The sequence below is a fragment of the Procambarus clarkii genome, chromosome 64, assembly GCF_040958095.1.
Source record: "Procambarus clarkii isolate CNS0578487 chromosome 64, FALCON_Pclarkii_2.0, whole genome shotgun sequence".
Classification (NCBI taxonomy): Eukaryota; Metazoa; Arthropoda; class Malacostraca; order Decapoda; family Cambaridae; genus Procambarus; species Procambarus clarkii.
In genome coordinates, this window is record NC_091213.1 from 4,491,606 (window position 1) to 4,504,711 (window position 13,106).

General features: G+C 52.0%; 1 protein-coding gene across 3 annotated transcripts in view; it reads right to left on the bottom strand.

Moving 5' to 3' along the window:
- Positions 1 to 13,106, bottom strand: part of LOC123768948 (lactadherin) — a 159,240-nt gene that overhangs the window by 104,728 nt on the left and 41,406 nt on the right. For 2 of the 3 annotated variants that reach the window (XM_045759819.2, XM_069309099.1), the window contains exons 2-4: positions 5,552 to 5,681; positions 1,713 to 1,912; positions 1,309 to 1,431 (exon numbers count right to left, since the gene is read on the bottom strand). In XM_045759819.2, coding sequence (XP_045615775.2) covers positions 1,309 to 1,431; positions 1,713 to 1,912; positions 5,552 to 5,681 — 453 coding nt within the window. Of the gene's footprint in view, positions 1 to 1,308; positions 1,432 to 1,712; positions 1,913 to 5,299; positions 5,682 to 13,106 lie in introns of all 3 variants that reach the window. The other variant, XM_069309098.1, reaches the window with a different exon arrangement.

A 13,106-nucleotide genomic window follows, 5' to 3' on the forward strand; every position in this document is an offset into this window, starting at 1 on the left:
TTGTAGCACCCTGGAGCTTGTAGCACCCTGGAGCTTGTAGCACCCTGGAGCCGGTGGCACCCTGGCGCCGATGGCACCATGGCGCCTGTGGCACCCTGGCGCCGGTGGCACCCTGGCGCCGGTGGCACCCTGGCGCCGGTGGCACCCTGTCGCCGGTGGCACCCTGGCGCCGGTGGCACCCTGGCGCCTGTAGCACCCTGGCGCCTGTAGCACCCTGGAGCTTGTAGCACCCTGGAGCCGGTGGCACCCTGGCGCCTGTAGCACCCTGGCGCCTGTAGCACCCTGGAGCTTGTAGCACCCTGGAGCCGGTGGCACCCTGGCGCCGGAGGCACCCTGACGCCGATGGCACCCTGGCGCCTGTAGCACCCTGGAGCTTGTAGCACCCTGGAGCCGGTGGCACCCTGGCGCCGGAGGCACCCTGACGCCGATGGCACCCTGGCGCCTGTAGCACCCTGGAGCTTGTAGCACCCTGGAGCCGGTGGCACCCTGGAGCCGGAGGCACCCTGACGCCGATGGCACCCTGGCGCCTGTAGCACCCTGGAGCTTGTAGCACCCTGGAGCCGGTGGCACCCTGGCGCCGGAGGCACCCTGGCGCCTGTAGCACCCTGGAGCTTGTAGCACCCTTCTTCTTGAGGTTATCTTGAGATGATTTCGGGGCTTAGTGTCCCCGCGGCCCGGTCCTTGACCAGGCCTCCACCCCCAGGAAGCAGCCCGTGACAGCTGGCTAACACCCAGGTACCTATTTTACTGCTAGGTAACAGGGGCATAGGGTGAAAGAAACTCTGCCCATTGTTTCTCGCCGGCGCCTGGGATCGAACCCAGGACCACAGGATCACAAGTCCAGTGTGCTGTCCGCTCGGCCGACCGGCTCCCTGGAGCTGGTGGCACCCTGGCGCCGGAGGCACCCTGGCGCCGGTGGCACCCTGGCGCCTGTAGCACCCTGGCGCCTGTAGCACCCTGGCGCCTGTAGCACCCTGGCGCCTGTAGCACCCTGGCGCCTGTAGCACCCTGGAGCTTGTAGCACCCTGGAGCCGGTGGCACCCTGGCGCCGGAGGCACCCTGACGCCGATGGCACCCTGGCGCCTGTAGCACCCTGGAGCTTGTAGCACCCTGGAGCCGATGGCACCCTGGCGCCGGAGGCACCCTGGCGCCGGTGACACCCTGGCGCCAGTGACACCCTGGCGCCGGTGGCACCCTGGCGCCGATGGCACCCTGGCGCCTGTGGTACCCTGGCGCCTGTGGTACCCTGGCGCCGGTGGCACCCTGGCGCCGGTGGCTCCCTGGTGCCGATGGCACCCTGTCACTCACCTTCTTGTTATTGTAGATGTCACGGGCGTGGTGCCAGTGGTAGGCGTCGAGGGAGTAGGAGAGCTCGAAGGACGTGACCCATTCCTCGTCGTCGCCCTTCCCCTGCGTCAGCAGTCCCGTCACCTGTAGGGGCACACGCACCAACCTTCAATTACTCATTCTAGGTGCCAGACCCACCTTGTGGGTGAGTGCCACTAAGCTTAACATAATTGGCTCACCCACCGGACCCCAATGGTCTTTAAGATCAAGGGGAGGTATTTAATGAGGAAAGCGACAAGCCATTACGGCTATATAGCACTGGGAAGGGGTCAGGATAAGGATACAAAAACTACACAAAAAACAATATAGTGAGGCGAGATGGTGCACATACATGTGTGTGTGTTAAGGTTGAAGGGGATCCCTACCTTAGCGGGGACGCCCAGGTCGACCAGCACCCACTCTCCTGCGGCCTTTCTTCCGGCGCACCACGCCCTCCCGTTGGGCTGGTGGAGGCGGGCGTACTTGACCTGGCAGCCGGGGTCCCACGACGACGGATACGACGACGAGGCCGAGATCTGCCAGTCCAGCACGTCGCCAGTCGTCATCCCCAGCGGCGAGGTGCACCCTGACGATGAGGCGAGACACTGGAGAGCTCAACAGGCGGCAGGTAGTGAGCATTCTCTCTAATATATAGTTACCTCGAATTGGTAAAGTGGGTGGGTGGGGGTGAGGGTGTGTGTGTGTGTGTGTGTGTGTGTGTGTGTGTGTGTGTGTGTGTGTGTGTGTGTGTGTGTGTGTGTGTGTGTGTGTGAGGGGGTGTGGGGGTGGGTGTTGGTGTGGGGGGGGGGTGTGGGTGTGTAAACGTGGAGTATCAAACAAATATTAAAGGGTTAATAATTAACAGGAACACAAGCAGGGGTATTAGTGATCACAAAGAGTGTTAGAATATATTAATCAACAAATCACAAACTTATTATATTACCGTAGACACACACACACACACACACGTACGTACGTTCGCTGACGACACTAAGCTAATGCGACAAATCAGAACTGAGGACAGTACAAGATGACCGACACAATCTCCAGAGATGATCTGGCAAATGGCTATTAGACTTGTGACTTCCACAACACACACACACGCGTCCAATACACCAGTAATCAAGTCTTCAGACATAATTACTCCCGTCTTTGATACAGATTTTTCATTTCGTTCTACAGCCGGAGTTTTGACTGTGGTATATTTGTGTGGTTTCCGTTTCTATATTTTCGTTTTCAAAAGCAGGAACAGATCTTCATTAATATTATTTTCTGTGGCACACTGAAATACCTGATTTACATCTGTTTGGAGGTTTGCCGTGTCCTCTATATTGTCTAGTCTCGTTAAACTGCTAGTGGCATCGCAGTTGATGATACGGTGCTGAAGTTTGTGTCATTGTCTCTGTCCGATATGAGGATGAGAGGCACAGGAGCAAGCACAGTGCCCTTGGCATCGAGTTTTCGCGCTGAGTGGCTCGAATTTTACTTTCTCGACTAGTATACAAAATGGGTTCTGTTCCTACTCTGCCAGAAAACTCATTTTGTACGCATTTTGTGAGCAGTAAGACCATTCTCACGTCTGTCGGAGGTTTCGCCAGATCTGCGTATAAATACTTTAGCGTTTTGGTTGTCTTCCGTGGCTTGCAGGCGATGAGTCACAATAACGTGGCTAAAGTAAGTTGACCAGACCACACACTAGATGGTGAAGGGACGACGACGTTTCGGTCCGTCCTGGACCATTCTCAAGTCGATCAACTTGAGAATGGTCCAGGACGGACCGAAACGTCGTCGTCCCTTCACCTTCTAGTGTGTGGTCTGGTCAACCATATCAAGTCTTCAAATGATGTTTAGAGCCTGTGATCGTTAATTATAATTTTATTAGTATTATTATTTTTGCAATTATGGTGAATATGGGATTCCATGAATCAGGACCTGATGCAGAGTGCGTGGACATATTGTCAATGACTACTTCAAGGTCCAGTGGGGGTTAGGGTGACGTGAGAGATATCACCTCATATCAGTATCACATTCATGAAGAACTAGTTTGGGTTATGTAGGTCTTCAGTGTGTTCAGAGGTTCACTAAAAAGAGACATGTAATGTACCCTCAGTATGTCACTCCTTTGTTGTCATCTGTGAAAGTTTCATCTCCCTGACGTAGGGAGATGAAACCGATACTAGATGTAGTTTATGTTCTAGAATTTGCAACAGGAGAAAAAGCATTTTGGGTTTCTCTGTATTTCACTGTCGGCCTTTTGCTCTCTCTGCCTCTCCTGGGTCTGATATGATTCTGGTTGCTCTACGTCGATCGTTACTATTTCACTACAGAGGCTGCCTTGTCCTTCTTAGAACAGGCTGGCGCCTTCAAGTTGTTCTACGAATTGTTTTCTTCACACCACAGCTAACTACGGCCGTCTTCGCGTACCAGGGGCCAGATTCACGAAGCAGTTACGCAAGTACTTAAAAAGTGTACATCTTTCCTCAATCTTTGACGGCTTTGGTTACATTTATTAAACAGTTTACAAGCATGGAGACTTGCCAATCAACTGTTGTTATTGTTATAAACAGCCTCCTGGTGCTTCGGAGCACATTAACTGTTTAATAATTGTAAACAAAGCCGCCAAAGATTGAGAAAAGATGTGCAGGTTCGTAAGTGCTTGCGTAACTGCGTCGTGAATCTGGCCCCAGGTCACCAACAATAAGAGTCAACTCCATGAATACTACAATCCGACTTCATTCCATGACTGGTGTGACCACCCTGTAATCCACAACCAATTAGTGTTAGAGAGGCACTTGATTAGTTGTTGTTAAGGCCTACCACAATGGTTATTTTCACCGCATGTGGGGGGAGGAGGGGGGTGCTAAATGCTTATATTCCATGCTAGATTATCCAGTATTTGCCATTATTATTATTTCACCGCAGGGGACAAGCCGGCCAGTCACTGCTACACACACACACACTGACTTGTACCCTTACACCTGCCCCATACCCAGGGTATAAAAGTATTAGTCCTGTTGACTGTGTTAGCCCCAGCGTGGAGAGTCCTGTTAGTGGCGTCCTGTAGAGACTACTGTGTTAGCACCAGCGTGGAGAGTCCTGTTAGTGGCGTCCTGTAGAGACTACTGTGTTAGCACCAGCGTGGAGAGTCCTGTTAGTGGCGTCCTGTAGAGACTACTGTGTTAGCACCAGCGTGGAGAGTCCTGTTAGTGGGCTCCTGTAGAGACTACTGTGTTAGCCCCAGCGTGGAGAGTCCTGTTAGCGGCCTCCTGTAGAGACTACTGTGTTAGCCCCAGCGTGGAGAGTCCTGTTAGCGGCCTCCTGTAGAGACTACTGTGTTAGCCCCAGCGTGGAGAGTCCTGTTAGCGGCCTCCTGTAGAGACTACTGTGTTAGCCCCAGCGTGGAGAGTCCTGTTAGTGGGGTCCTGTAGAGACTACTGTGTTAGCACCAGCGTGGAGAGTCCTGTTAGCGGGCTCCTGTAGAGGCTACTGTGTTAGCCCCAGCGTGGAGAGTCCTGTTAGTGGGCTCCTGTAGAGACTACTGTGTTAGCACCAGCGTGGAGAGTCCTGTTAGCGGGCTCCTGTAGAGACTACTGTGTTAGCACCAGCGTGGAGAGTCCTGTTAGTGGGCTCCTGTAGAGGCTACTGTGTTAGCCCCAGCGTGGAGAGTCCTGTTAGCGGCCTCCTGTAGAGACTACTGTGTTAGCCCCAGCGTGGAGAGTCCTGTTAGCGGGCTCCTGTAGAGACTACTGTGTTAGCACCAGCGTGGAGAGTCCTGTTAGCGGGCTCCTGTAGAGGCTACTGTGTTAGCACCAGCGTGGAGAGTCCTGTTAGCGGGCTCCTGTAGAGGCTACTGTGTTAGCACCAGCGTGGAGAGTCCTGTTAGCGGGCTCCTGTAGAGGCTACTGTGTTAGCACCAGCGTGGAGAGTCCTGTTAGCGGGCTCCTGTAGAGGCAAGCGACGCTAACTATCTTACCTGAGGGACTAGAGGCCTCTGCTGGCGTGTCTGTGGAGCTGAGAGGGGGGAGGAAATCATCAGGGTCGTCCAGCAGGAGGGGGGAGTCGTCCAGCAGAAGGGGGGCGTCGTCCAGCAGAAGGGGGGAGTCGTCCAGCAGAAGGGGGGCGTCGTCCAGAACATCGCTGGTGTTATAACTATGCTCCTCCCTCCCCAGGAATCTGTCAGCAGACGCCGCCGCTTGGGCAGCAGGGGTGGTGAGCAGAGACTCACCTGGAGTTTCTGCAGCAGACGGGGTGGTGACGACCAGCAGAAGCAGGGACAGCAGAAGCAGGGGACCCCGCACCCTCTGAACCCCCAGGCCCACCCCGCCTCCTTCCTGGGGCTGCCATCCGCCCAGCACCTGTGTAGAAACATGGGTACACATCACTACAATGACTCTAAGGCACAGCTGTACAAGTGCACACTTGGGGAAGGACTGAGCAAAACAAAGTCTTCACTTATAATTACATTTACACTCGAAATAAAATTTAGATATCCACTATTGGTACAGACAAAACCCTTACTTAAAACATCTACCAATGACAGTGTAACGCCATGGAGGGCTTGAGTATATATTTTAATAATAATAATTAAAAAAACTGAATAAAAAATATATATATTGTGTGTGTGTGTGTGTATGTGCGTGTGTGCTAACGCCTCATCGTAAGATTAAGCCAACATTGATGAGAGGTCGTAATAAGCAGGAGCAGCAGCTGTTGTTAGTGGGTCATCAATCTCAGGGCGGAGTAAGTGGTGCTTGAAGCTATTAAGAGTTCGATCACTTATTACAACAACCCGTCACACCACAACCCCACGATGTATCCACCAGTTCCGCTTTTAAACACATGATTTTCTGTTTACCTAACAACCCAGAGGAGGCAGTTTGAGGGACTGATAACGAGAGACATTATATATATATATATATATATATATATATATATATATATAATATATATATATATATTGGGTATTATGAAGGAACTACGGTCTCAGGGAGACGGCTCACTGGCACGCATTTGGAGTCCTATTGAAGTCAGATCTGTGTTACATCAGTGTGTGTGTGTGTGTGTGTGTGTGTGTGTGTGTGTGTGTGTGTGTGTGTGTGTGTGTGTGTGTGTGTGTGAGAGAGAGTGAGTGAGTGAGTGTGTGTGTGGAGAGAGTTCAATTGATCCAGGATAGTGCCAGAATCTGTTGATGTAGAATTGTGTGTGTGTGTGTGTGTGTGTGTGTGTGTGTGTGTGTGTGTGTGTGTGTGTGTGTGTGTGTGTGTGTGTGTGTGTGTGTGTGTGTGTGTGAGAGAGTGAGTGAGTGAGTGTGTGTGTGGAGAGAGTTAAATTGATCCAGGATAGTGCCAGAATCTGTTGATGTAGAGTTGTGTGTGTGTGTGTGTGTGTGTGTGTGTGTGTGTGTGTGTGTGTGTGTGTGTGTGTGTGTGTGTGTGTGTGTGTGTGTGTGTGTGTGTGAACATTTGTGTAACTTCGTGGTATAATTGGCTTATATTAGTTCCACATTCAATTGTCTTCTCGTCTTCTTAATATTGTAATATAAATTCTCTCTCTCAGCGCTCTAATGTTGAAACTTGATTTGTTTTTCTGATATATATCACCTTGTAGATTGTAAGGTAAATAGTTCTCATTTTAGGGTTAGAATATAAAAGTTGACTTAGATTGGTGTACAAGTGTCTAGGTCAGAAAGGATTGTAATGATTGGTATAACGTGGTACGATTAGTTTCTGATTCTGTTTGTGAAGCAGTAGTGTGAATAGAGAAACTTGTCCTCTTACTAAGAACGTCGCTTTTCGCACGTATGGGTTATATAAGGCCAAAAATTATCGTACTTGAAAATGAAAGCGGCTGGCGAAAAGTGACATTGCCCCGTTTTCTGTTTTGGGTCCTCTGGTAGATTAGGAGAGACCACTTTAAACTGACTGTTTTCCTGACCTTTGACGATCTTAAGAAGACGGGCTCAATGGAGACGAAAGCAGGACTTGACACTTGTTCTTGACAACTGACACCCATGACACGTGTCATAAATACACTTTTGACACGTGAATACACATACGAAAATATACACATAAATACACATACGAAATATACACCGTAGGAGATCTGATATACTCTAGTGAGTCCAGGACAGATGTTCACAGGAGTATATATATAGATATACATAGTATCTTGACACCCCTGACCTCGCGTATATTGTGCTTCCTTTGGCATGTTTTCAGACCTGCTGCCCGTCGTGATTGGTCCCCAGGCATATATGCAACTGAAAACTCCACACCCCTGAAGTGACTCGAACCCATACCGCCATAATTACAGCTAGCAGCTTATATTGTTACTCTCCAGCAATCAGATAATCCGAGGATTTTTGTTTGAACATAATTAGGGGGTTAGGTCGGATTTAGTGGAGATGCCCGGGGGAGGGCGGGATTGACTGGGGACGTTCCTTGCTAGTGATTACCGCTTCCACACGACTCTTAGCATATCCTCCACGACTGTCGCACCCAGCTGTGTGCAGCGAAACGCTTCGCTAATTACGAAGTCGAGACCTCGTTAAACTATGCCACAGATCTAAGCGATGTCTAAGATCTAAGCAGATCTAAGCTACGACCGGCTCCCTCCCGGGAGCCGGTCGGCCGAGCGGACAGCACGCTGGGCTTGTGATCCTGTGGTCCTGGGTTCGATCCCGGGCGCTGGAGAGAAACAATGGGCAGAGTTTCTTTCACCCTATGCCCCTGTTACCTAGCAGTAAAATAGGTACCTGGGTGTTAGTCAGCTGTCACGGGCTGCTTCCTGGGGGTGGAGGCCTGGTTGAGGACCGGGCCGCGGGGACACTAAAGCCCCGAAATCATCTCAAGATAACCTCAAGATATGTCGTGTTACAGCTACGGGATCAGCGGCTGTTGATGAGCTTCACGGGAGTAATATTACGTCGACTTCACCTTAAACGACCAAGTACGGAGTAAGCGGACAAGGGAGTGAACAACCCGCCCTTATTCTGATTTCAATTAACAAGCACTTCATTCTTATTGCTGATCTCGTGAATGTTTACGTAATGACTCCCCCCCCCCCCCTCAACCACTTGGGCTGGACGGTAGAGCGACGGTCTCGCTTCATGCAGGTCATGGCGTTCAATCCCCGACCGTCCAAGTGATTGGGGCACCATTCCTTTCCCGCCGTCCCATCCCAAATCTTTATCCTGACCCCTTCCCAGTGCTATATAGTCGTAATGGCTTGGCGCTTTCCCCCTTGATAATTCCTTCCTTCCTTCCTACGTATAGACTGAATCTTGGCAAGTTCCATTGTGTCCGCCTTCCAGTGAGGTGTTGACGGATCCTGATGCAGCCGACAGGTTTTTTTTTTATTATTATTATTTTTCTACCACAGACGTGGCCAGACATTTACAATGCTAACCAGCATATATACATTTTCTTCTGTCCTCCATGGACAGGGTTAGAGATGTGTTAAACATATAGTTCAAGGGTTTATTGAACAATCAACCACAGAAGGTGATTCGGTGCTTTTAAAATGCTAAGCTAACCTACATACGTAAATACATAGATACACAGATTTACGTATGCCCTACATAAAGTGTTAGATGTGTCTTTTACATAGTGTCATTAATGTACATTCACAAAGGTGAAATGTAGCTGACAGTGATGATACCACGGGGTGAGGGACGCGCCCTTGCAAGGATCAACCCTTTCTTCCAGGTGTACCTGCACCAGCAGGGCATTTCCCTCCTAACAGGCAGAAAGGGAACTATCGGAATAAAGCGCCAAGCCATCAAGACTATATAGCACTGGGAAGGGGTCAGGATTTGGGATGGGGCGGAGGGAAAGGAATGGTGCCCAACCACTTGTGGACAGTCGGGGGATTGAACGCCGACCTGCATGAAGCGAGACCGTCGCTCTACCGTCCAGCCCAAGTGGTTGGTAAACAAGCACAAGAAGCAGCAGTTGCATGAGGTGAGCAGCCATGAACCCCGCTATAGTGTACCGTCTCCTGCCCCGGGCCCCGGTATGGTGGAAGACGTTGGGCAACACCCAAGACGTTGGAAAGGCAGACAGATCCTAGGGAATTATTATCAGTAATATCTTCCCTTTCCTTTACCTTCTCCTGCCCCTTCCTGTCCCCCCCCCAACCTCCCTACCCACACCCTCCCCCTCTCCCCCCCCCCTCTCTCCCCCATTACCTAGCTAAAGGTGCTGTGGGTGTTGGGTGGGGGTGTTCAGGACTAGCCAGGCACACCGGCGAACTCATCCCATTATCTCCCATTAGTCTACTATAGCAATGATCTTGACATGAACGATCACTGGCAATTAGCTCCCTTAGACGGCTTGCTAGTAATGGACCCGACATGAGCGGATTATCATGAGCCTCGTGTTAAATTCAGCGAATAATCCAATCAGTCGCCGTGAATTAACTCGCGGAACGTTTATCGTATCTTTTATAAAGTCAAAGTCGAGACCTAATAGCGGTGAAGGCTTCTGGTCAGATTCACGAAGTAGTTACGCAAGCACTTACGAACCTGTACATCTTTTCCCAATCTTTGGCGGCTTTGTTTACAATTATTAAACAGTTAATGAGCTCCGAAGCACCAGGAGGCTGTTTATAACAATAACAACAGTTGATTGGCAAGTTTTCATGCTTGTAAACTGTTTAATAAATGTAACCAAAGCCGTCAAAGATTGAGGAAAGATGTACAGGTTCGTAAGTACTTGCGTAACTGCTTCGTGAATCTGGCCCCTGGCAGGTTCGTAAGTACTTGCGTAACTGCTTCCTGAATCTGGCGCTTGGCAGGTTCATAAGTACTTGCGTAACTGCTTCACAAATCTGGCCTCCTGGCAGGTTCGTAAGTACTTGCGTAACTGCTTCGTGAATCTGGCCTCCTGGCAGGTTCGTAAGTACTTGCGTAACTGCTTCGTGAATCTGGCCCCTGTGGTCTTCAGAGAGGTGTTTGAGGAGCTCGTAGACACGGGTGGTCTGGTCTGAGGCACCACGGCGGTGTCCGGTAACCGCATTCTTGGTCTCCGGGATTCTTGAACGTCGTGCCCGGCAGTCGCGTCGACGACTCCTTCCTCTCCCTCTGCCTCCCTGAGACGCAACACCGTCTCCAATCTCTACAGTGGAGAATTCGAGGAGAAAATGCTGTTGTTTACGGTGACAACTGCTGCATAATATGCTGTTCTGAGCTGGTGTAGTGGAGGTACACAATAGCTTCATGTAGAAACAATCTCACTTGTTCACTGACATGGCCTGAGCCCGGCACATTGAGACGCGGTATCGATAAGTAACTTCCTGGAATTCCTGACGATTTGTGTTTAAATTACCATCGTTACCCCTCCACGACACCTCTCTCTTGTGTACCGTTTTCTGTTGTGATGATAAGAAATGTGTTCGGAAACCGCCTTATCTTCACGCTGGGAATAATCTAGCGGAGACGCGCTTGATCCGACCGCTACACGTCCCGCCAGGAGCTCCGCTACGTTTAGCAGGTTTACGCTACTTATTACCTATTCAGCCGTCTCCTCTCCGCTATCGTGCCGCGAATCTGGTTATCACATGCTGTAGTTGCTCGCGAAATTCATTGCTTTGGTGACTTTTAAACCTTTGCGTGGCTTTGTGTGCTGGTTGGGACACCGCGAGCATCGCATTGCCGTACACAGAGGATTGTAATGGGGATGTTTATATTGAGGAAAACCTGTCGTGGGGATACCTGGATGGTTTCAAGCGCAGGCTAGACATACGTGTGAATGAGTTTGGGTGGATGTAAATATGAGCTGCCTCGTACACGCCCTGGACACAGTACCCAGGGTGTAGACACCACACACAGGGGACACCCAGGACACAACACCCAGGGTGTAGACACCACACACAGGGGACACCCCAGGACACAACACCCAGGGTATAGACACCACACACAGGGGACACCCAGGTGTAGACACCACACACAGGGGACACCCAGGTGTAGACACCACACACAGGGGACACCCAGGACACAACACCCAGGGTGTAGACACCACACACAGGGGACACCCCAGGACACAACACCCAGGGTGTAGACACCACACACAGGGGACACCCAGGTGTAGACACCACACACAGGGGACACCCAGGTGTAGACACCACACACAGGGGACACCCAGGGTGTAGACACCACACACAGGGGACACCCAGGACACAACACCCAGGGTGTAGACACCACACACAGGGGACACCCAGGACAACACCCAGGGTGTAGACACCACACACAGGGGACACCCAGGTGTAGACACCACACACAGGGGACACCCAGGACACAGTACCCAGGTTGTAGACACCACACACAGGGGACACCCAGGACACAGTACCCAGGGTGTAGACACCACACACAGGGGACACCCAGGACACAGTACCCAGGGTGTAGACACCACACACAGGGGACACCCAGGACACAGTACCCAGGGTGTAGACACCACACACAGGGGACACCCAGGACACAGTACCCAGGGTGTAGACACCACACACAGGGGACACCCAGGACACAGTACCCAGGGTGTAGACACCACACACAGGGGACACCCAGGACACAACACCCAGGGTGTAGACACCACACACAGGGGACACCCAGGACACAACACCCAGGTGTAGACACCACACACAGGGGACACCCAGGACACAGTACCCAGGGTGTAGACACCACACACAGGGGACACCCAGGACACAGTACCCAGGGTGTAGACACCACACACAGGGGACACCCAGGACACAACACCCAGGGTGTAGACACCACACACAGGGGACACCCAGGACACAACACCCAGGGTGTAGACACCACACACAGGGGACACCCAGGACACAACACCCAGGTGTAGACACCACACACAGGGGACACCCAGGACACAGTACCCAGGGTGTAGACACCACACACAGGGGACACCCAGGACACAGTACCCAGGGTGTAGACACCACACACAGGGGACACCCAGGACACAGTACCCAGGGTGTAGACACCACACACAGGGGACACCCAGGACACAGTACCCAGGGTGTAGACACCACACACAGGGGACACCCAGGACACAGTACCCAGGGTGTAGACACCACACACAGGGGACACCCAGGACACAGTACCCAGGGTGTAGACACCACACACAGGGGACACCCAGGACACAGTACCCAGGGTGTAGACACCACACACAGGGGACACCCAGGACACAGTACCCAGGGTGTAGACACCACACACAGGGGACACCCAGGACACAGTACCCAGGGTGTAGACACCACACACAGGGGACACCCAGGACACAGTACCCAGGGTGTAGACACCACACACAGGGGACACCCAGGACACAGTACCCAGGGTGTAGACACCACACACAGGGGACACCCAGGACACAGTACCCAGGGTGTAGACACCACACACAGGGGACACCCAGGACACAGTACCCAGGGTGTAGACACCACACACAGGGGACACCCAGGACACAGTACCCAGGGTGTAGACACCACACACAGGGGACACCCAGGACACAGTACCCAGGGTGTAGACACCACACACAGGGGACACCCAGGACACAGTACCCAGGGTGTAGACACCACACACAGGGGACACCCAGGACACAGTACCCAGGGTGTAGACACCACACACAGGGGACACCCAGGACACAGTACCCAGGGTGTAGACACCACACACAGGGGACACCCAGGACACAGTACCCAGGGTGTAGACACCACACACAGGGGACACCCAGGACACAGTACCCAGGGTGTAGACACCACACACAGGGGACACCCAGGACACA